General features: G+C 39.4%; 1 protein-coding gene across 1 annotated transcript in view; it reads left to right on the top strand.

Annotated features, from left to right (window-relative positions):
* The window catches only part of LOC120432469 (nipped-B protein), a 36,006-nt gene that overhangs the window by 5,404 nt on the left and 5,825 nt on the right, over positions 1-24,777 (top strand). Inside the window, exons 2-15 of the mRNA XM_039597698.2 lie at positions 9,645-9,850; positions 9,913-10,260; positions 12,853-13,496; positions 13,556-16,753; positions 18,311-18,505; positions 18,562-18,654; positions 18,727-19,020; positions 19,077-19,252; positions 22,918-23,090; positions 23,152-23,427; positions 23,492-23,727; positions 23,790-23,941; positions 24,007-24,317; positions 24,377-24,542. Coding sequence (XP_039453632.1) covers positions 9,784-9,850; positions 9,913-10,260; positions 12,853-13,496; positions 13,556-16,753; positions 18,311-18,505; positions 18,562-18,654; positions 18,727-19,020; positions 19,077-19,252; positions 22,918-23,090; positions 23,152-23,427; positions 23,492-23,727; positions 23,790-23,941; positions 24,007-24,317; positions 24,377-24,542 — 6,329 coding nt within the window. The 5' untranslated portion in view covers positions 9,645-9,783. The remainder of the gene's footprint in view (positions 1-9,644; positions 9,851-9,912; positions 10,261-12,852; positions 13,497-13,555; positions 16,754-18,310; positions 18,506-18,561; positions 18,655-18,726; positions 19,021-19,076; positions 19,253-22,917; positions 23,091-23,151; positions 23,428-23,491; positions 23,728-23,789; positions 23,942-24,006; positions 24,318-24,376; positions 24,543-24,777) is intronic.

The raw sequence follows: 24,777 nt of genomic DNA, 5'->3' as shown, positions 1-24,777 counted from the left end.
GTTTCGGTCGGCGCGGATCTGGCGCGGATTTTTTTTCGACTTTTCCGTAACAACCCTGATAATGTAATGATATCGGACAAAATTCGTTGATCTGTTGAACTAACGGTTTTCGGATTATGGTTGTATTGACCATTGTTGCGAATCGAGGAACTACGGATCTTTTGACGTAAATGGTCATTTCTTTTTCAAATCGCGATTTCTATCCTATTTGTATATCAGTTCACAAATTTTTATTGTTTTTTGATAGAAGTAGTACTACAACAGTTAAAGGAACGTTTAGTTTTGAATATTTGGACTTAAATGAATAATTGAATAAGTTGGACTTATGAATAACATACAACTGTGCATTTATTCTAGAGTCAGATCCATACAGCGTCAGTGTTTATTTGGTCGAAGTGTACTAATTCATTGGCAGATCTGGTTCTAGTTGTAATGTACGACAAGACAACTGACGGACGTGACAGGACGAGGGCCCAGTTTAGAGGTTTCAACATCAACGATGTGCGGCTGGACCACCCTCCCAAAAAAAAAAAAAAAAAATTTGCCTGGGTGAAGATATCTAGAGTTTTTATTTTTAAAGGTCCTATAAACATATGAAACACAATAGATTTCAGGATGGCACCTTAATACCTTCGAGTATCGAAAATTCGAAGATTTGCAAACAAAAATTCTAAAACTATTTTTTTTTAATAGGGGACAGAATGTGATTCCGTCGAGCACCTAACATTGAATAGAAAAAAGGATGGAAATAGGATCGAATCTACAACATGCTAAAAATACAAAAAAATATAAATGTTCAAAAATTCGGAAATTAAAAAAAATAGCTTAAACATTTGATATTTTTTTCAAAATTAAGAATTTAATAGCTATACAAAATTGAATGTTCGACTTTTTTTATGTACAGTCCAGACTCGATCGTCCAAAAGCTTTGACAAAATTTCATTTCGAATTTAAAATTTTGAAAAATCGAATCACGAAAAAAAAAATTTTTCGCATTCTTATTTTAGATTGTTGAGCTTTAGTATGACCCCTAAACTACTCTGAAGTGATTTAGAATTTTTAAATCCAAGATGGCGACCAAAATGGCGGCGATGAAATATTGAAAAAATGAAATATTGAATTTAGCAGGCAATCACTGCCGTTCTACGCATAATTGTCCCATGTCATTTTTGGTCGATTCTGACTTTTTGTCATTTTTAGGTTTAGTTTGACGTTTACTTTTCGAAAAACACATAAAATCTAGTACTTTGTTCGGAAACTCATTGAAAACAACACCAAGTCTGTTTGTCCCATCGTTGAACTTCTACGCATAATTGTCCCACCAAGTATTTTCTTTCACGAAATTATCAGTTTTACGACGTTTTGTGTCTTGTTTACCTATTGTATAGCAAGAGGATTACAAATAAGAGTTATAAACTGCTAACTGGGATGATTAGGGACTTATGGGGTGAATAGGAACCCACGGGACAATTATGCGTAGAAACACAAAAAAACGGACGAAAAATTTCAATCGCGTTTTTCTTAGTTGCACTTTTTTGAACATGGGACAATTATGCGTAGAACGGCAGATCAACCATTCAAACTTGACTAAAATGGGTTCGCAGAACTCGAATCTGATGCTAAAATTAAGAAAATAAAAAAATAAGAAAAAAAATGCTCGTGATTCGATTATCCGAAGTCAAACAAACCTTCGGATAAACGAGGCTTCGGATAATCGAGTCTGAACTGTATTTAGTCAAGTCAAGTTGATCCTAAATCACTGGATATAATATTTACTTAAAAATCGTGCAAAAAATATGATTTATGCAAAAACATAAAGGGAACCTAAAAAGTATACTTAAGGAGGTATTAGACCATGGCAAACAAACTTGCACTTGTTTGTGTTTGACATTTTGCCAAACTCGCAAACAAAGCCAAATGTATGCAGGCTAACGTTTCTGCAAACAAATGTTGGCGTACAAAGCCGACAAACTGTCAAAATGTGCGATTTTCTTTGCAGTAGTCTAATAGCTCCATAAGATACATTTATCTTTATTTTCATCTCAAATTGAAAACTTATTGAAAAAATTACATTTTTACATAAAAAAATTAGTTTTAAAATTGTTCAATCTTTATTTTTTTTCTCTTTTTTTGCCAGTGAGGAAATGCTTTAAATTTACTCGAAAAATTAAATTCTTCATTAGACCTCCTACACACCAATTTCTCATTACTGAATTCAGTTAAATTTACTAAAATCTGCACTATTGAAATTTTCAGTAAATGAAAATTTGCTGATATTTAAGCAAACTTTGACAGCTCCATACAAATTTTAACTGAAGTTCAGCGAAAAACTAACTGAAGATTTCAGTAGTGCAGTTTTCAGAAAATTTTAACTGAAAACGAACATCAGAATTTGCTTTGTAGACCCACCTTCACTATGTCCAAATCCGGGCTTTCTCGGGGCTACCCCCTGAAATCATAGATTGACTCATCACTAGGCTAAATTCCAAATTTGAGCTCATTCTGACCACGGGAACCCCTCCCTGTAATCGCTTGATGTTTGTATGGGAAAAATTGACAAAATGTATGGAGAAAAGCAACTGTTTCAGTTTTTTACCTGTGGAGGGCGCAAAAGTCGTCCAATCTTTATCAATTCTCAAATGTAGCACCTTCATTAAATTTAGAACAACTTTCCCGAAGACACCATAAAGGGTCACATACATAAAGTCAACATTCCCCCTTAACATGTTTAACAAATCAACTTTATTACTCATTTCTTTTGACAGGGTTTTCAGACCTTCAATCTTTCTGGATCATCGACAAGGTCTGATAAAAACCTATCCATAGTTCGCATGGAAGATTCGGACAGTATTTCTATCACAATATCTGAGATCCGGCCTCCTAAAAGTGAATAAATAACACTTGATAGGGTTGTCAGATCCACAATGTTTTGGGCTTTTTTTTCAATACCTTTCTAAAAATGTATAACAAGACACGATTTATTACAAAAACGTTTCTTAATCCATTATTAGGTGGTTGGTGCCTTCCTCACATTTACAAAGTAATAATGAAAATAAGTTTATGGAAAATATATATACCTGATACAGACTTCTCCAGAAAACATGCAGACTCTCATTTGAAGCAATGTGGCACCCGGGCGTTTCGCATCTGGCGCGACTCTCGCACGTAAACAAAAAGACCCGGCCTTTTGAGGTTATGCGAAAAATCACCCTTTTTGTAGATAGAAAAATCTTTTTCTTAGCATAACTTTTTAAATACTTTACTAAACAGAATTAATTTTAATAGGGTCTTGTGGGACCCCAAAACGAATCGAATAAGGCGGACCCGGCCAAAATCGGTTCAGCCAGTTCTGAGAAAATCGTGTGGAAAAAAAATCATGTCTACACACATCCCCACAGACATTTGCTCAGAATTTAATTCTGAGTCGATATGTATACGTGAAGGTGGGTCCAGGTGGTCAAATTAAGTCAAAGTTCATTTTTCGAGTGATTTTATAGCCTTTCCTCAGTAAGGTAAGAATTTAAAAATGCTAATTTTATTTTATAGGGGAAATAAACCCATTTTAAGCCTAATAAGCGGTCTTGTTTGAATGATGCTGGATAATCTGGAGTGTTCCTTGAAATTCAGTAAAACCAAGTACACCAACGAGTAGAGCAACTTTTTGTGAACATTTCTGTTTATTTTCATTTTTATTAAAAGTTATGCTATTCCTTTTACAAGCATTTTAAAAAAATATTTTAAAAACGCATTCTAATCAGTCGTGTGCATTGGGTCACGCCCATTTTTGTATTTTCAGCTTAGTTCTTTTTTTCTTCCAACGCTCGTTTGGGTGTGCTTCGTGCTGCCAAAATTGATGAAATTTTCAACGAACACTCACGAAAAGTAGCATTTATAGAGAAAGTTTCCTGGCAACACCACAAGCGCTGCTGATGGTGTTGGTGGCCACCCTTTGTTCTTTATTTGCCTTCGCTTCTCGCTCGGTTTTCTTCAGCCTTCGATTAGAATGGATGGTCAAAATTGAAACGTCAAAAGACTTAGCGCGTTTGTTTTTTTGATGGTGCTTGCTAATTATTTACATGTTTCGGGATTATTTTTCAAGTGAGTGACTAACTAATGGGCAAAAGAACATGTTGCCGGTAGTTGGAAGCAATTTTATATCTTAAGCGCTTTGAAATCGTTAGCGCAAGTGAAAAGATATTGATGGCGACTTTCGTTAAGCAGTTAACCTCTGATCCTGCGTGTGGATGTGTGTGCCACCAAAATGATGAGAAATGGTCTCGCAAAATAGAAATTATGATCAAAAGTGCATTAAATTTGATCTTTTTGTCCAGTAAGTGGCATACATTTGCGTGCTTACTCGAGGCGGTGCTGTTGCTGGTAAGTTTACAGCCTAAATAGTATTTTTGGAGCTTTAATCGAGCATCAAACTTTCCATATGATGAAGATAGGTGTTTGATTAGAAAGGGTATATTTCCCCTAGTCATAGGGAAAGTCCCTTTAGCGAAATAAAAAAAAAATACAAAACACACAAGAACAAGCTGATTTATGTTTTTTTTTCTCTTTAATAAAATTCAATTTCAGTTTCAATATAAAATATTGTCCCTAATGCTTATTCTGATAGATTAAAGCCAGGATTAAAGTATGATTTGATTGATAGCAACTCAAAATAAGTAAAATCTTACATTGTTGATTTGGCATCACTTGCCACCTGGCTGCCAAAGCTCGAATCCATCAAAAGTAGCAGCCAGCCAGCCAGTGTGGAATAACGGAGCGTCGTCCGCCCGTCGCGAGTGTTCACGAAGTGCAAGAGCCAACGGGATCATAAACTTACGACGAATGGTGGTGGTGAAAGAACTGCCTTTACCCATTCATGGGAGGCTCCCATTGTTTAATCGTAGGCCGTGTTTTGTGTGGTGTGAGTCAGCGAAGCAGGTGTAAAGCAATGCAAACGTCATCGGCTAAATGTGGAAGCATTTTCAAGCCTTCTTCAGCTCTTAGAAGAGAGAAAGGAAAATTTGTTTAGAAACCAGCGACGAAAACAGAACTCGCAATCAGAGTAGTTTCAGAATTTCTGTGTTGGAGAAGGAATGTTCTGGCTTGGAAAAAAGAAGCACCAACTGCAGCAGGTGATAAGGCACTTTTTTGGAAATGGTCTCCTGCTGCAGACGTAATTCCATTTTTTCCCCCAGAAAGGCTGTAAATTTTTAACGACCTGCCTATTACTTTGATTAATTACCGCACACTGTCACAGAAAGTGGCCCTCGCCGCGCTGGTGTGAGTGTTGCGAGTTTGTGTGCTCTAGTTGATGTAATTAGAGAGAAGAAAATTGTGGATAAAAGCAAATTACGGTGACACTTCTCTTCTGATTCTGTTTTCCCCCCGTTTATTTTGCTGCAAGAGCCAAGAGATGAAGCTTTTGCTTTTCACAAAACTAAAACGCTAAAACGTATCTTGTGTAATGAATGAAATGCAACCAACACAAGTTTATCCTTTTGTTTCTTTGTGGGAGTGATGCAGCACGCATTTCACGAATACACTAGCAGGTGCAGTTTTTTTTGGTGTGTACTTTGACTTGTGGTGGCAATGTTTACACAACGCGGATTGACTCCCACAGCCGCGGACAGCTGATCGAGTGGTGCATGAAATTTGCCTTAGACCACTGTCAACCATTTAATTTCTGTTTGTTTTTATTCAAAGTTTTGGAATTTTAGAAATTTATTTACAAATTTTCCACATTTTTACAATGTGTAAAAAAGTAAAGCACAGGAAAAAAATCATGGTAATTATTACATCTGGGAAGGGTCTTTTATGTCAGAAAAAAATCTAGAGTTTTTTTTTTGAAAAGGTCCTATGTAAACATATGAAACACAATGGCTTATATATGTATATTGATATGTAATTTACCTCTGAAAAATTGAAAAGTCACTAGTAACATTTTAGGTTTTAAGTAGGCCATAAAAGCCTATTTAGGTCGTATGAGGAACCCTGATAAAACTTGTAAGTTAAAAAATGTTACTAGGGATTTTACCACTTTTCTGGATGTATGTCACTTTTTCAGTCTGAATTGAGGTAAAATTTAAGGTTGTTAATCGATAAAATTATCGTCGATATAACGATAATCTATCGTTATCGTTTTTTCGATAATTCTATCAAAAGCAAAGCAAAGCAATCCACTTTAACGACCCCCGGGTCCTCTTTTACGCAAAATGGACCGACGTTTTACTTCCCCATCCGATAGAAGGCCAGGAGGATAAGGCGGGAATCGAACCCGCGCCCCATAGCAACTTAGGGATCGGCAGCCGAAGCCGCTAACCACCACGCCACGAGGCCGTCAAGATAATAATTCTATCTGCGGTCGATAATGGACGATAATGCATTTTTAAAATATTTCTTAAATCGACTTAGTTCAACCAAATTGTGTTAAATTTGCATTGTTTTCACTAAGAATATATATTTTTAAAATGTAGTAAGTTTCAAAGTATGCTTAATGTTAACAAAATTCCGTATTTTTCGAAAGTGCTAAATTTTTGATAATTTGCTATATGGGTATCGAACAAAGCGAAATTTTGTAAGCTTTTTCACTTCATTAGAGTTTTTTTAAACACAAAATTTTTAAAATTCCGTTTCCTTTGCGAATTTTAGAAATTTGAGTATTTTTGAAAAATACAGTATTTTATCAACATTTAATAAAATGAAAATGCACATCAAATTGCACCCATATTGCAAATTATGAAAATTTGAGTACTTTCGAAAACTGCGGTATTTTGTGAACAATTTTGAGTATTTATACTTAAAAACTCACTACATTTTGAAAAAATATATTCTCAGTGAAATCATTGAAAATTTAACATGATTTAGTTGAATAAATTCCTCCTTAGGTATTTTTTTTTAAATTTTCAAACAAATTTATTTTGGGTGCCCTGGGGCCTCCTGAGGGGGCACTCTATTTTTTTCATGAAGGCGCAGCACAATTCGGCAACTTGGCAAATTTGGAAAATGCAAAGTTCCTCTTGGGCCCTGCTGAGGGCGCCAAATTGTTTAAGGAGGGTGACATTTTCGGTAAAGAATTTGTTAGTCGATGACGACGACTAACCTACAGCTGAGCCCAGGAATAAAGTCGATTTTAGAAAGATTTTAAAAATTAGTTATCATCCATTATCTGCGATCGCCGAAAGAATTATCGAAATAACGATAACGATAGATTATCGTTATTGCTATCGAACCTCGATAATTTTATCGTTAACAACCTTTAAAATTACATCATAAAAGAGGTAGTATTCAACCTTTCAAAATAACACCTCTAAATATTTTTGTATTTCGTAATTTAAATATTACCGTTACATCGTATTAAAAAGTGGTCAAAGACAAACTTTTGGGAAGTTTGACGGGCTTTCTTAAAAAAATCACTGAAAGAATTTTTTTTAAATAAATTCCAGATTCGACTATCCGAAGGCCTAAAAAAAATTTCACTTCGGATAATCGAAAGAGGATTTTCTTTTTTTCTAATTTGTAATTGTCGAGCTCAATGCTTGTTATTTAATGTAAAAAGTAAAGTTCCTGAGGGGAACACCCGTGAAGAGTATCCGGGCCGGCATTTACAAAGCGGATTCAGTGACAGTTTATCATTCAACTTCATGCTTACATGTTAAGGTTAATGTTAACATTCCATAGGTTGTCTTCCTAAGGTGTCTTGATAAGGTTCAGTTTGTGACGATACACTACCTTCCCTTTACTAAGCAATCGAATCCAGAAGGGAAAAGATCACCAGTTGTGTTGGTCCGAGCTGGGATTTGAACCCCGATCTACCGCTTACGAGGCGGGAGCGTTACAACTAGACTACGAGACTCGGTCTTGTTATTTAATGGGCAATCAACTATTCAAATTTGACTAAAATGTGGTCACAGAACTCGAATTTGATGTTGAAAACAAGAAAAAAAAACGAAAAACATTTGATTTGATTATCCGAAGTCCCATACAAACCTTCGGATAATCGAACTTCGGATAATCGAAATTTCGTATAATCGAGTCTGGACTGTATTGTGAGATTTTGAATTTTTAGGTAGAAAAGTTAAATTTAAAGGTGAGCCCACGATTATTTTTTTCGTTCAATTTTTTTGTGTGGAAATTTGCTTGTCAATTTGCTACTCTAAAGTTATTCAGAATGTTTAAATCGAAAATGGCGGCCAAAATGGCGGTGATGTAATATTGAAAAATACATTTTGTAATTTAATAGGCAATCAACCACACAAATTTGACTAAAATGAGGTCGCAGAACTCGAATTTGATGTTTTAAGTACGAAAATAAAAAAAATTAGACTTTTTTTGTTCGTGATTCGATTATCCGAAGTCCCATACAAACCTTCGAATAATTGAACTTCGGACAGTAAATCTTTCAAAAACAATTTTAATGCATCTCCTAGTGAGTTAAAAACTGTGAAATGAAACATTTGTACATTTTTTTTTATCGCTTTGAAATTTTTTAAATTCTTACTAAAAGGGCTATGTTGAGTCGCGGGGGGATGCCGAACCGGGCACCGGTTCCGTGAGCGGAGTGGCGGAATAAAAACACTTATTTTCCACTCGCTACAGAACTGTAAATGTTTATTCTATTAATTAATCACATTCACAGTTCACAATAATCTAAGACAACTTACAAATTCGGTGTTTTATCACAGCTGACCTGTCCAGCTGCGCCCGTGCTCCCGCTAACTCAATTTTATTTGTTCTGTTTTGACTTCTTAGCGACAGCACGGGCACCACATAAACAATAACAATCACTGACACTACGAAACACAGGGGGTTGCTTCAGCGCCGTACGAAGGACGCGCTCCGTCGCAACAGGCTAGGTTTTCAGATTTATCAAATGTTAGACTAAAAATAAAATGATATCATTAGAAAAGAAAAAAATATAAATTTTCATTGCCGGCCGCTCCCATCTCCACCGTGTACTGAAGTTAACGAAAAGAATTTAGAAGACGGGAATCGTTGATGCTCCACTTTTTCAAGGGGACAAGGGAAATTCTCCATTCCTTTATCAATATTTCCAGAGTTTTTTTTTTTAAGGGACCAATAAACTATTGTCTTTCATATGTTTATAGGACCTAATAAAAAAAACTCTAGATTTCTTCAAAATAAAATCAAATAACATCAAGTATTTGCTCAAAATTTCCGAGAACCATTCACATGCCATCGTTTTGTTATGAAGTCAGCAAGTCGTCTACACACTCTCTCCGGTTTCCTCGCCACCACGCTGCTTCTGACGACTGGTGTTGTTGTTGTGGTTCTTCAACACCGCTAGTATTGGTGCAATGATACTCTGCCTTTTGCATCTGCCTCTGTCTGTGAGAGTTTCTCTTTCAAGAGAAAGCGCGTATAAATATGATAGATATTGCAGCCGCAGCAGCAGAAACAACAACAATGCGCTCATTTTTCGGTGGTCAAAGCTCTTTCGCCGTCCCCTCACACTCACTCACTCAGTCGCTGACGGAGTTGATGCTAATGAAATTTGCTTACATGGGCAAACCTGTCTGCGTCTGTCAGACTCTGTACCTTTACCTGGCGGGTGCGTGTCACCCCTTTTTTTTATTTTCGGCGGAAGCCACTTGACTCCTTTATTTATGTCCTTTTTTCTTGTTTCCTCGCAGAATTACGATGAGAATGTCAACTGAAGCAGCAGTAGCAGTAGAAGAGAGATAAGTTTGAAGTCAGTGTAGAAGTGAAGAATCGCAACCCCCCCAACAAGTATCGACAGTCTTCGCAGCAGCAGCGTAGGAGATTGTAACCATGGGAGACCGGGATGTTCCGAGCGTCCCGATCACCACCCTGGCCGGGTTGACCAGCCTGTCGGACAGTGAGTTGAAAGCTGCGTCTACAACACTTTGATCAATTTGTAACCAAGTGCTCTCGTTTTAGTGCTGAGCGAGCTCCCGATTTCGGACTCCCTCTCGACGGTGTCCACGGCGCTGAACCGGTCGCTGCTGTTCCACCCGCGGGTCGCCGAGGAGGCCAACAATCTGCTGGCGACGCGCGACGATAGCCTGATTGGGCAGCTGGTGAACGCGATCGAGCAGACCAACTCGGACCACATCGAGCTGAAGGATCAGTACAGCCAGCAGCAGGCCCAGCAACAGGCCAACCAAAGCAGGCAGCAACTGCTGCAGGAGGGTCCGCTGTTGCTGCAGGCGATTCACGCCTGCCGGGCGGATGTGTTCAACAGGCCGTCGTCGTCGTCGGCGACGGGTCAGCAGCAGCAGAAAATAAGTGAGTTGATGTGGGGAATTTGTACTAAAGTGGCTTTTTGTAATCTAACACACATGAAATTCGTGAGCAATTCTCTACCAAGAAAATGCTTAGATATTTTTTTAAACCGGAATCTGTAGCAGAAAAATCGGCCATTTCAGATTAATAATTGTCCCATTTTATTATTGACGATTGTATTTTTTTATTTATTTTGAAGTGTACTAACACGAAATAACTTGTAATTTCGGACATTCCTTAAAATCATAACCAAGTCTGTAAAACTTAAGTACAGTCCTAACTCAACTATCCTGAGATCCTGAGACTTTTAAAAGTTCAATTATCCGAACATTTCTCAGAAACTTACAAAAAATATTAGCTAAGGTCCTAACAAATTAAAAAAAAATACAACATAAACTAAACATTAAATGTCTATAAATAAAAAAAATTAAGAATTAAAAAAAAAACTTAAAATATTTGGAATTCAAAAAAATATGAAAACATCTATAAATTCTAACAATTCCTAATGCATAAACAAATAAAAATTTTAACCCGCAAAATAAAATAAAAAATAACATTAAAAATCTCAAAACTTGAAAAAAATCTTGCATCAAATAAAAATCAAGAGTACGAAAAAAGTAAAAATGTTCACAACATTTTAAAAGCTGTGAAAAATATAAATTTAATATTTAAATTTATATTTTTTATATTTTTAAATTTTTAAATTTTTTTTTTTGAATATTTATTTTGAAGATTTATTTTAAAAGTCTAAATATTTCAAATTTAAAAAACTATAAATTATACCAATTTGAAATGTTAAAAATATAAAAAATATTTAGAATTCGAAAAATTTACCAAAAACAAGTATAAAAATAAATAAAAAAAAACGAAGGAATTGTTTTTTTTTGTTTTTCAAAAAAAAGTTCTTTAAACATTAAAAAATGATAGCATTAAAAAATCAAAGAAATGTATAAAAATTTGAAAAGTTATTTGTTTTTAATTCTTTTAATTCAAAATATTCTAAAAATAACAAAAAACAATTTTTTTTTCAAATTATGATAAAATCAAGTTTTTATAAATATTTTCGAATTTAATTCAAATTTTAAAAATTTCTTTTGACCAACTTTTTATTTTATTTTGGTTTTTTATTTCGCTTTTTTTGCATAATCTTTGATTTTTTATTTTTTTTTTATTAATTGAATTGAAAATGTGAAATTTTTAAATTTTTAAATTTGTGAATTCTTAAATTTTTGTTTTTTTAAGCTTAGATTTTTTGTCTTTTTTCTAATTTTTGAATTTTAAATCTCTTATTTTTTAAATCTTAGATTTAAAAAAAAGAATTTATGCTTTTCGAAATTTCTGTTTTTTGGTTTAAATTTTCCCTTTTTTATTTTTGAGTTTTCATTTTTTAAATATTTTAATCTTTTCACATTTTAGATATAAAACCAAACTTTTTATGGTTATTTTTGTATAATTTTTAGTTGATGTAAAAAATTAAAAGATTGCGTTTAACAGTTAGCTTTTTTTTAATTTGAATAAAAAGGATTTTTGTTAAGTCAAAAAAAAATCTATTTTTTTAATTAAAGTTTTTTTTATTTTGTTTTTTTTGTATCTTTTTTTTATTTTTTTCTGGCTTCAATGTTTAAATTTTGAATTCTTAAATCATTAAATCTTATGTTTTTTATTCTCAGGATTTTTTTTAAACTTTTAAAATTTTAGAGTTTTTTGTTTTTGTTTTTTTTTCAATTTAAGAATTATGGAATTCAGGACATCCAACAAACTCCGAATAATGCAGCCAAAACTTGATTTGCAACCCAGCCGTGGAGACAAAAAAAAATCGAAAGTTTTCGTGGTTATTTTTGTATTTTTTTTTTTTTAAGTAAAAAATAAAAAGATTGCAATTAGCAGTTCAAGTGCAGCAAATCTTTCAAAAAGCATCCTAAAGTATGCTGCTTCGATTTCTCCCAAAATCATTCTTTGCAAAGGTCAGCTGGCCAGACACACTGCGTAAAATTCACCGCAACGATGATTCGTTGAAATAAATATTTGAATCTAATAAACAATATTTTAGAATTTCTATTCCAAATTGTTAGACGTTTATGATCAGTGAAACATAGTTGACAAATGTTATTGACTTGTTTGGTAAAAATTAATGAACTCGGGTACCACCTTACTGAGTTTCAATATAATTTATTTAAAAACAACGAGAATTGCTTACCTAAAAACTGAAATTTTGTAATCTAACACATACAGGCAATCATCACTCATACTAATTCGCTTTGATTGGCTAGTTTCGGTTGCTTAAAAATAAGTCATTTTCAGGAAATCATTTGTTAAACTGCATTCTGTGTTATCCTAAGTATTAATACCACAAATTGACAATAACACTAACAAAATAGCACAACTGGGCACCTCATCGTCATCGCCATCACCTCAACATCATCGCTTGTAACGCACAACCCTGCTGGTAACCAATAATTCGCTGAAATCCGCGCTTGCTTGCATCCTTGTCCTGTCCCTCAGTGTGTCCACTCCCTTCAGATCAATCTCTTATTAGGTTCTTCGTTTGTTTCTCTCCCCCTCTTTTTTTTTGCTCTCTGTTTCTTTTATTTCTAGTATCTACATCACAAGCCCAAGTTTTTAATTTTCCAACCGACCACTACTCCTCCATCCAAACACACCACCTTCAGCAGCAGCCGGTGCAGCAGCAGATTTACGTGCCCCAGCAGCACCATCCACAGCCGCAATTCGTTTTCAGTCAGTCCCCAATTACCATCCACCACGCACCGGCCTCCGCCAGCCATCCGGCAACGGTCGTGGTCCATCAACAGCAACCAACAGCCGTCCAAATCGGTGCTGCTGCTGCAAACTCTTATCAGCCGCAATCGACGCCGCAAAAAGTCATCATCCGGCAGCAAGTTATTAACCTTCAAAATATCCCTTACTCCTCCCCATCCGCCCCCGCAGAGAACAACCAGCTTCAGCAGCAGCAACAGCAACAAATCTTCCAGCAGCAGCAGCAGCAACAACAACAACATAATCAAAACGTCATCGTTACACACCAAACGGTCATCCAGAATCAGCAGCAGCCCCAGTTCCACAGTCAGCAACTTCCACCGCAGCAGCAGCAGCAACAGCAGTTGAGGCCCGCGACGCAGTCGGTTATTCAGCAGCCGCAGGTGCAAGTGACGGCCACTTCCTCGAATGTACTTCCGGTGCATCAGCAGAACCACGTTCCCCAGCAGCAGCAGCAGCAACAGGTGAGTTGGTTTTACCACAAGGAGCTCGAGCTATTACTGACGACTTGTTTCTCTTTTAGGCAATTTACCAACCGCACCAACAAAATGTGATAAACAAGAACAACCTACAACACAGTGCCTCAGCTGCTGCGCCGCAGCAACAGCAGCAGCAGCCACATCTCGTCAACAACGTCGTTCAGCAGACGCCGCCGGGAGTGTTGAAGCACTCAGTCGCCGCGCCAGTCGGAATCGAGCAATCTCAGCAGCTGAAGAACGGAAGTACCACCAACAACCTGCACAACCACCAGTATCCAGCTGCGCAGCAGCAGCAACTCCCGAATCACGTCGCGAAAGCCCCCGAGGCCGCCCCTCGCAACAGTGAATACCTGCAGCAGCAGCAGAGCAAGAACCTGGGCGCCCCAGGTCGGCCATCGCCGGCCCAAGGCACAACCGCCCCGGAAACCGACCCCACCCAGACGGCCCTGCGAAAGCAGCAAGAACAACAGCAAGCGGCGCAGGCCGCCGGTGCAAGCCCAGTTCAGCGGATATCGCAGCCAATGCCGGCGCCCGCGAATCAACCCAAAACCCAACCAGTAACGACGGCTGCGCCACCGCGGCCAATCTCCGTCGCGGGAGCGCTCCAGCGAGCCGGAATGAACGCCACGCAGAAAGCTGCGCCACAACCTGCCACAAGTCCCGTCGTGACGACGATCGGCGTTGCGGGAGCGTTGATGAAGGCGCCGACGGCGGTAACGACACCTCAGGCGCCTGCGACGCCTAAGCCGAAACCGTTGAAGAAGCCGGAGCGGGTTAATTTGAAGAAGCTCTGTCGGATGATGAACCTGTCGGATGTGGGCGGGGTTGCGTTGAAGAAGTGCTCCGTCCGGTTGGACAAGTTCTCCGAGGAGCACCTCAAGTTGATGCAGGAAGATCTGAAGAAGTTTACGCTGGCGGAGCCGAAGCTGGCGATGAAGTTGGGCCTAACTAAGAAGAGCAACGAAATGATCTTTAGCAAGATGAAGGAGGACGAGAAGAGGTACGCGGGGCTGTTGGCGAAGCGAAAGGCCCAGGACGATGCCGTCAATCCGGAGGATTTGTTCAGCAAGCCGAAGTTGAGGAAGGTTGAACGATTGGTGGCGCCGGTCGTGAAGAAGATGTCCAAGGAGGAGTTGATGAGCACGAGCATGTACCAGCGATTCATGTCGATCATGGACAAGATCTTCGATCAGCTGGACGAAACGGAGGCGCCGAACCTGGACGACGGTGACGAACAGCTGGACTGCATTCCGACGAGCATGCTCACGAACATTGGCTCGGAAGCGGCCAAACTGAAGGCGCGCAACGCCATCGATGCCATCCCGGAGAACAAACTGACGATGCTCATTACGTACGCGATGCGGTCGATTCACTCGGCGAAGAACCTAAGCGGGACAGAGCTAGGGGACGACCTGGTGGGGGACGAGTGCATCGAAAAGATCCTCAACGCCATGGAAGCCTCGTTGCTCATCTGCTCGATCTACACCTGCAAAAGCACCAAATTCCTCCAGGAGGACAACATCGACTCGGTCATCAAGTTCGTTCAGTTCCAGCTGCGCGAAACCGTCTTTCCCTCGTTCGACCCCGTCTACTCGGTCGAAACCAAGAAGAAAACCGACGGCAAAAAGTCCAAAAAGGCCCCAAGCTACCAGCAAAAGGGACTCACCGTCCTGTACACGAAAATCGTCGAACTCGGCAAACTGCTCGTCACCATGTTCGAAAAGTTCCACTTTGTGGACACGATCGTGATTCACGCGTCCGCCCTCGGCGTCGAGCCCTTCTTCGTGGACAACATCGAAACGCTCCAGTTCGTGTGTCTCGACCTGGTGACGTCCATCTTCCAGAACGAAAAGTACCAACACCACCGGCGAAACATCGTGGCGGACATTCTCTCCTCGATCGATCGACTTCCGCACTCGAAGCGCAACCTGCGGCCGTACAAGCTGGTCAACAACGGCGGAAACATCCAGATGATGACGGCGCTGGTGCTGCAGCTGATTCAGTGCGCCGTCGTCCTGCCGGAATCGCTCGGCGAAAGCAACTCCAAGAAGGCGGCCAACAACGACGTGGCGAACAGCAACCCCAAGTCGGCGGACCTGTTCATCATCGGCAAGTACGACACGGCGCTCAGCATCGGCGGCAACTTCCTGGCCACCTTTCTGGACAAGTGCAAGAGCCGGTCGAGTGAAACCGACTTCCGTCCACTGTTTGAGAACTTTATCCACGACCTGCTGACGACGGTCAACAAGCCGGAGTGGCCCGCGTCCGAACTGCTGCTCAGCTTGCTCGGCACGATGCTGGTGAAGAAGATGAGCGACAAAGGAACGGAACAGTCGATACGGGTGGTTTCGCTCGAATATCTGGGCATCGTGGCCGCCCGGTTACGGAAAGACACGGTCGAGTCGCGCTGCAAGGTGCGAACGATGGACTCGCTCATCAAGTACATCAAGATCGAGCAGGAGAAGGAGGGGGACGAGTACACGAACCGGTCCAAGTTCCAGCTGGACGAGGAAGAGGAACGGACGGAGTTTCTGCAGAAGATCCTGTTGGATTTTTTAGCCGCCAACGCCCAGGAAGGAAACATCGTGTGGAACCACGCGAGGCAGTTCTACATTACCCAGTGGTATCGGGACATTATCCAGCGGAAAAAGAGTATCGCCGAAGGCGAGAAAGGTTACGCGTCCCGCAAAAAGCAAGCGAAAAAGAGGAAAAAGTACCTCAGCGAGTCCGAGTCGGACGGTGGCGGTGCCGGCGGCGACTCGGACATCGAAGAGGTCAAAACCGGCGTCGACCAGGAGCTCAACAGTGAAATCTTCCGGCTGCTGGACAACCGGAAGACCACCTACCTGGCGCAAATCTGCCCGTTTGGCGGACGGAACGCGGCGACCGGTGGCGAAATCAAAACCTACATCGACTACAGCAACGCGAACCTGATTGCGCAGTACCTCGCCAGTAAGCGATCGTTCTCGCAGAGCTTCGACAAATACCTGCAGAAGATTATCCTGGTGGTGCGCGAACCGGTGGTGGCGATCCGGACGCGCGCCATGAAGTGCCTCGGCAACATCGTCGAGGTGGACCAGATGGTGCTGGCGCGGAAGGACATGCAGATGGGCGTGCACCAGAAGCTGCTCGATACGGCCATCTCGGTGCGGGAAGCGGCCGTGGACCTGGTGGGGAAGTACATCCTGTCCGATCCGGACCTGATCGATCAGTATTACGAGATGATTTCGCAGCGGATATTGGTGAGTTTGTAGAATCTGTTTTTCTAGCGTGTCCTCAGGAAATCTTTTCTTAGAATGAACCGTTTCGTCAAAGTTAATCCTAGAAAATATTTAGCAAAATAGCTTCAAAAACATTTTCCTAAAATATTTTTTTCTTGGAATGAATTATTTTTTACGAAAACTATTCATCAAAAAACCATTTCCTAGAGTTACCTTTTCCACGAAAACTATTCTTTAAAACCTTTTCTTAGAATGTCCAATTTCCTCGAAAACCATCCCTCTAAATGCCTCTTCCTAGAATGTACCATTCCCTCGAAAACTATTCATCAAAAAATATGTTCACAGAATATACCATTTCCTCAAAAAAAACTTCATCTCAAAAACAAAACTTTTCCTGGGATGCACCATTTCCCCGAAAACCATATCAATAAAAACATTTCCTAGAATGTACCATTTCCTCGAAATCCATTTTTCAAAATATTTATTCCTAGAATGCACCATTTCATCGGAAACTATTTTACTAAAAAACTAGAATAAAACATTTTCTCGAAAACTATTCCTCGAAAAAAAAACACAGAATGTACCATTTCCTCGAAAAGCATTTCAATAAAAAACATTTTCCTATAATGTACCTTTTCCCCGAAAAGCATTCATCAAAGCAATCTTTTTCTATAATGCACCATTTCCTCGAAAAGCATTTCACAAAAAAAAAACCTAAAATGAAACATTTTTTCGAAAACTCAACAAAAAAAAATCACTGAACGTACCATTTCCTCGAAAAGCATTCCTCATAACAAAATTTTCCTAGAATGCACCTTTTCCCCGAAAAGCATTCCTCAAAATAATCTTTTCCTTGAATGCACCATTTCCTCGAAAAGCAAAAAATCTTAGATAAAACCTTTTTTCGAAAACTATTCCTCCAAAAAAATTCACAGAATGTACCTCGAAAAGCATTCCTCAAAAAAAAAAAAAATCTTTTCCTAGAATGTACCATTTCCTCGAAAACCATTCTTCAAAATATTTATTCCTAGAATGCACCATTTCATCGAAAACTATTTCACTAAAAAAAATCTAGAATGAAACATTCTTCTCCTAGAATGTACCATTTCCTCGAAAAGCAATCCTCAAAACAAAATTTTCCTTGAATGCACCATTTCCTCGAAAAGCATTTCACAAAAAAAAATCTTAGAATAAAACACTTTTTCGAAAACTATTCCTCTAAAAAAAATCACAGAGTGTACCATTTCCTCGAAAAACATTCCTCAAAATATTTCTTCCTAGAATGCACCATTTTATCGAAATCCATTTCACTAAAAAAAAAACCTACAAAACCTAGAATATCTCGAAAACTATTCCTCACAAAAAAAATAATGGAATGTACCATTTCCTCGAAAAGCATTCCTAAAAAAAATCTTTTCCTAGAATGTATCATTTCCTTGAAAACTTTTTCTCAAAAAATAATTTTCCTGAACACTAGAAATAAAAAAAAACATTTGGCGAAAAGACCGCTACCATAATGTCCCAGAACTCATGAACACCAAATCTCGCAATTTCAATTGTCTTTTTATCCCTTCCAAGGACACGGGCGTTTCGGTGCGCAAGCGGGTCATCAAGATCCTGCGGGACATCTGCATCGAGTACCCCGAGCAGGAGAAAATTCCGGACATTTGCGTCAAGATGATCCGGCGCGTCAACGACGAGGAGGGCATCCAGAAGCTCGTGATGGACGTGTTCATGACGATGTGGTTCACGCCGAGCAATCCGAGCGATAAGGTGAGATCGTTGACGTAACTCTTGTTTTGTGGTATACTAAATTTGAGTCATTTCAGGGCGCCATGGACCGGAAAATCACTCAAATCATCGACGTCGTCTGCTCATCCCATGAGACTGGTACTCAAGGGTTTGACGCGCTGTTGAAGTCGGTAAGATATCCCTCCTCGTTGATTTTAGTTCAATCTGAACACATTCTAACGCACCACCTTCTCCACGCGTAGATATTCGAGCCCAAGGAGGTCAAGGCGGACTCGACCGCAAAGAAGGAGATCCCGAAAACGCTGATCAAAGCGTGCCAGCAGATCGTGGACGGCCTCGTGGACGCGACCATGAAGCTGGAGAGCTCGGAGAACAAAAAGCTGGTGGGGTGCATCACGGCACTGCATCTCTTCTCGAAGATCCAGCCGCAGCTGCTGGTGAACCACGCGATGACGCTGGAGCCGTACCTGAACATCCGGTGCCAGAACGCCATCAACTACAAGTTCATTAGCAGCGTGGCGGAGATTCTGGAGCAGGTTGGTTCCACAGTTCTTGTTTTGATTTTGAGATATTCAACCTTTTTTTTCTGCAGGTCGTCCCGCTGATGGACCACCCGAGCGAGATCTTCCTGGCAGACCTGGAGTCGCACCTGATGATGTTGATCGTCACCCAGAGCCAGGCGGTGGTGCTGAGTTGTGTGTCGTGTCTGTCCGGGGTTGTAAATAGGATAACCAAGAACTACGCACTAATACGAGACTGTTTTTCAAAGTAAGTACCACTTTTATTAGCTGTCCTGTAAGAGGTAAAGCCATTCGGCAGAATCTTGATCGGTTGAATGCAAAAGGCAGAACTAAAAGTGGCAGAAAACCAAATGGCAAAAAAAGTTGTTTGGTAGCATTCTATAGGCAGAAAAAAATCAGTCGGCAGAAAGAGATCAAAAGGCAGAATAATCAAGACGGCAGAAGAATCTAAAGGCAGAACGCCTTTAAATAGAGGAAAATTTTAAGTGGCAGAAAACAAAAATCGGTACAAAGCCAAATGGCAACAAAAGTTATTCCAAAGAATTCAAAAGGCAGAATAAATCCATCTGCATAATAATTCAACCGGCAGAAGAATTCTAAGGCAGAAGCTAATTCGGCAGAAAATGTATATGGGGGCAAAATTCAAGCGGCAGAAAACCAGATGGCAACAAGGTTGTTTGGTAGCATTTAAAAGGCAGAAAAAAATCAGCCGGCAGAATGAATCAAAAGGCAGAATAATTAAAACGACAGAAAAATCTGAAGGCAGAAAGCTAATTCTACTGAAATTTTTTATGGGGCAAATTTAAATAGCAGAATTGTTTAATAACTTAAAAAAATTAATGGCTGAAAACTTAAATGGCAGAAAAATTTAATGACAGAGAAAATAATTGGAAAAGCTTTAATAATATTTAAACTATATTTCAATCTTTTTTGTTTTTTTTCTGCCATGTAATTTTTTAGCCACTAAACAATTTGTTAAATTTAATTTGCATCGATACAACAAGTATTATTTTGAATAGAGAATTTTGCATCATATTTTGACTGAGATTTTTTTTAATTTAAAAATGCGACCTGTTCTGCCTTTTTGTTTTGTTATTCTGCCGTTGAATGTTTCTGTCTTTTATGTTTCTTCCATTAAATTTGCTGCAGAACATTCTAAGGCAGAAAGCTAATACGGCAGAAAATTGATATGGGGGCAAATTTCAAGCGGCAGAAAACCAAGTGGAAGCGTTCAAAAGGCAGAAAAAAATTTCTGGCGGCAGAACGAATCAAAAGGCAGAATAATTGAACCGGCAGAAGAATCTAAAGGCAGAAAGCTAATACGACTGGAAATTTATATGGGGGTAGATTTAAATTGCAGAATTGTTTAGTAATTTAAAAAATTAAATGGCAGAAAAGTTAAACGTAGAAAATTTTAGTGGCAGAGAACAAAATTGGAAAAGCTTAAATAATATTAAAAATATATTTCAATCTTTTTAGTTTTTTTCTGCCTTTTAATTTTTAAGTTACTAAACAATTCGTTAATTTTAATTTGCATCGATACAACAAGTAATATTTTGAATAGAGAATTTTGCATCATATTTTAACCGAGATTTTTTTTTTTAATTTAAAAATGCGACCTGTTCTGCCTTTTTGTTTTGTTATTCTGCCGTTGAATGTTTCTGTTTTTTATGTTTCTTCCATTGAATTTGCTGCAGAATTCTTCCATTTTTTTGTCAATAGGTTCTTCTGTTATTTATAGTTTCTGCTGTACAATTTTCTACCGAATAAACTTTCTGCCGATTTCATTACTGCCGTATGAATTTCTGCATTTAGTTTTTTTTTGCTTTTTAAATTATTCTGCCATTTAATTATCTGCCGTTTATTTCCTGCCGATTGATAATTTCTGCCAATTAACCTGTTCTGCTGATGAACCTTTCCTTTTGTGTGATTTTGGCATTCTTCCGATTGACCCACCCAGTATAGCCCCACCTTTTTTTAAATTTTGAGAATAACAAATATTGTTAATAAAGATAATGTATTTGAAAATGCGAGAATAAATACCCTTGCTTAACTTTTATGTGCTACCGAATATTTTCGGCAGAATAAATGTACTGCTGATTTAATTTCTGCGGTTTAATTTTCTGTCTTTTTCATTTCTGCCGTATGAATTTTCTACATTTTGTTTTTTTTGCCTTTAATTTTTTTTTATTTAGTTTTCTGCCGATTGATAATTTCTGCAAATTATCCAGCAGAATGCTGATAAAAATTCCTTTGTGTGTTCTGCCTTTTGGCATTCTGCCGACTGATCCACCAGTTTATAACACCCTTTTTAAAACTCTTAGAATAACAAATATTGTTATTAAAGATAATGCATTTGAAAGGGCAGCGAATGACCAAGAAGGTTAAAGCTGCCAGAAATAAATGAAATAACAACAACAATGCATTTGAAAATGCCAGAATGAATACCTTTTCTTACCTTTTTTGTGCTGTTGAATACTCTCGGCATAATAAATGCACAGCTGATTTAATTTCTGTGGTATGAATTTGCTGCCCTTTTTAATTTCTGCCGTATGAATTTTCTACATTTTTTTTGCTTTAAAATATTCTGCCATTTAATTTTCTGCCGATTGATAATTTCTACAAATTAACCTACAGTCATCCCACATATTCGGAACACCCACAAATTCGGAACACCTTTGTGGTAATTTGTCAATAACATGCCAAATGCAGCTTTTCTGTCGATCCTTCTATTTTTAGGACCTTTATATGGACATTCTCTTGCTATTTCACTAGTAAAAGTAGTACTTTTTTTTAACAAAAAACCTTATTTCGAGACTTTTTTTGCACAGCAGAAAAGCTCTGCCTCCAAATTGCCTGTTCCATGATTGTGGCATGTTATTGTGCCTCCCACAATTGTAGAACACCTGAATTTAACTGATATTTTTTACAAAAAAGTTATCAGACCATTCATAACACATAACTTAGCTTGAGTTTCGTTGGTTTCAGTGCGTGAAGTCATTATTTTTTTCAAAAATGTGTACTCCTGGAGAGAACTAAAATTTGTTTACATCCGTAAGAAAAAAGTGTTCCGAATTTGTGGATTTCAAGGATCAAAGTTTTTCTTCAAAAACTTGATTAAAAAGTAAAAATACAGCAAGTTCGGTACAGAATTCGAAAGATTGCAAGAAAAGCTTTCAAATGAAGGTAGAAGCGAATCATTAAGTTCAATTTTCGATTGTCTATGATTTTTTGAACATTAGCCGATCTGTAAACTGTTCCGAATATGAGGGATGATTGTATTCTGCTGATGAACCTGTCCTTTTGTGTTTTTCTGCCTTTTGGCATAAAACTTTAAGAATGACACATATTGTTATTGAAGAGAATTTATTTTAAAATTCTAGAATCCGTTTTTAAATATGTGTGCTGCCAAATATTTTTCGGTCTGTAAAATACTGCTATTATTTCTGCCAATTATCCTTTTATGTTGAAAAACTTTTTCTGCTGTGATTTTCTGTCTTTTGGCATTCGGCCGACTGACCCACCCTATTTACCACCACCTGTTTAAAACTTTAAAAATGATAAATAATGTTATTAATGAGAATTTATTAAAAAGAATGCGAGAATAAAAACCATATCTTAACTTTTTTGTGCTGCCGAATATTTTTTCTGCCAGTATTTTTGTTTGTCATCAGGTGTTATTGCTATTAAAAGTTTCTACAGTTTAATTTTCGGTAGGATAAATATTTTGCCGTTAAATTTCTGCCGTATACAATTTCTGCTTTTTTTGGTATTCTGCCATTTTATTTTCTGCCGATTGTTCATTTCTGTCAATCACCCTATTCTGCTGATGGAATTTTTTTGACGTGTGCCGAGTGATTTTCTTCCGATTGATCCGATTGATAAATTTACGTTTTTTTTACCGCGTTACAGATTTTACTATAAGGGATTAGTATCGAGCAAGAAGCTTCTGTCCGAGTCGGCGATACCGATCGAGCAACTGTACAGGCCCCAGTTCCGGCGGAGCATCTACACCGTCGGGTTGATCATGCGGTACTTTGACTTTAAGCAGCCGGACGTGTACGGCGGTGCGGAGGATGCGCAAGGTAAGCGATCAACTAGCGATCTTCACTGAACTATTGTACTGATCACTTATTTTTTCTGTAGGTGCCCTGCCGGCCAACATCTGCGACGACGTGTACAACACGCTGGCGTTCTTCCTGTCCTGCAGCCACAGCGAGATCTGCAAGGAGACGCTGCTGTCGATGGGCAACTTTTGCGTCAAGAACTACGAGTATCTGACCAAGACGGAGCTGCGCGAGTACTACAACTACCTGCTGACGCAGGACACCGTCCTCACCGAGATGAAGATCAACGTGCTCAAGAACATTCTGATGTATCTGACCGAGGAGGAGAACAAGATGGTGCGGAACGACAAAGAATGTGAGTTGTTTTGGGCTGTGAAGAACTTGGGTAGAATGTGTGCTTTAAATGTTCAATTCCACAGGGGAGAAGCAGTCTAAGACGGAGGATCTGAAGGAGATGGGCGACGTGTCGTCCGGCATGGCCAGCAGGGTGATCCAGATCTACCTGAAGGAGATACTGCGGAGTTTTCTGCACCGGGACACGGGCGTGCGGATGTGGGCGATGCGCGTGGTGGAGATTGTGCTGCGACAGGGTCTGGTGCATCCAGTACAAATAGTTCCTTATCTAATATGTTTAAGTACGGACCCGGAAAAGGAGGTACGTTGACTCGACTCTGAGCTGTCTAGAACTCTCTTGATCAAATTCGCTCTGTTTTGCAGGTCGCACATAGTGCGGATCGTCATCTCCAGGAGATCGACAAGCATTATCCCGGTTTTGTAAATATGAAATCTCACGCCGGCATGCAGTACTCGTTCGAGCTGCAAGTCTTGCTACAGAAGCGAGACGCCAGCAGTATAGTAAGAGGTTACAGGTAAGACCACTTCTTCCCTTTAACGCAAATCCAATTTTTAACCACTTCCTCGTGACTTTTGACAGGATTCGCGACCCCGCCGAGCCACCCACCGCGCTCAACGGCTTCCTGTACACGCTGCTGCGCAACACCAAGCCCCAGCGGCGCGCCCTCGTCCAGTCCATCACGAAGCAGTTCGACGACGGCAAGATCGCGCTCCAGCAGATGCTCTACCTGGCGGACAACCTGGCCTACTTTCCGTACGCCGTGCAGGACGAACCGCTCTACATTATCCATCATATTGATGTACTGATTTCGGTGGCCGGCACCAACCTGCTGGCCACGTTCCGGGAAGGACTGAAGCCTCCGCCTGGCGCGGAGAACAATCCCGAGCAGGGTAGGAAAACTCATAACATTGATGAAGCACAGATAAATTAAAAATTGTGTTAATTTTAGCCCCCAACCCGCTGGAGGACGACGACGATGACGACCAGGAGGCGATACTGAACCGGTTGCCGGAGGACACGACCGAGCTGCAGACATGCATCACGTCGGCGCAGGGTTGCATGCTCCTGTTAATACTCAAGCAGCACCTGAAAGAGACGTATGGTATCACGGACTGGTGAGTTTGTTTGTTTTTATCAGCCGGCATTACACATTTCTGCACAGCAGCAAAGTAAAATATAAAAAGTGTAAATTTACCTTCACTGAAAGAAAGTCACATAGCAATATCACATGTTTCACACGTGAATCTGCCCCAAACGACTTTACATGTGAATGTCATGAGAAAATCACTTAGAAATTTGTCGTCGCGGGACGTTATAAATTCAAATGCAAAACACGTTAACCTCACGTGT

This window comes from Culex pipiens, chromosome 2 (genome assembly GCF_016801865.2).
Source record: "Culex pipiens pallens isolate TS chromosome 2, TS_CPP_V2, whole genome shotgun sequence".
Classification (NCBI taxonomy): Eukaryota; Metazoa; Arthropoda; class Insecta; order Diptera; family Culicidae; genus Culex; species Culex pipiens.
This window is presented reverse-complemented; position numbering and strand designations above follow the sequence as displayed.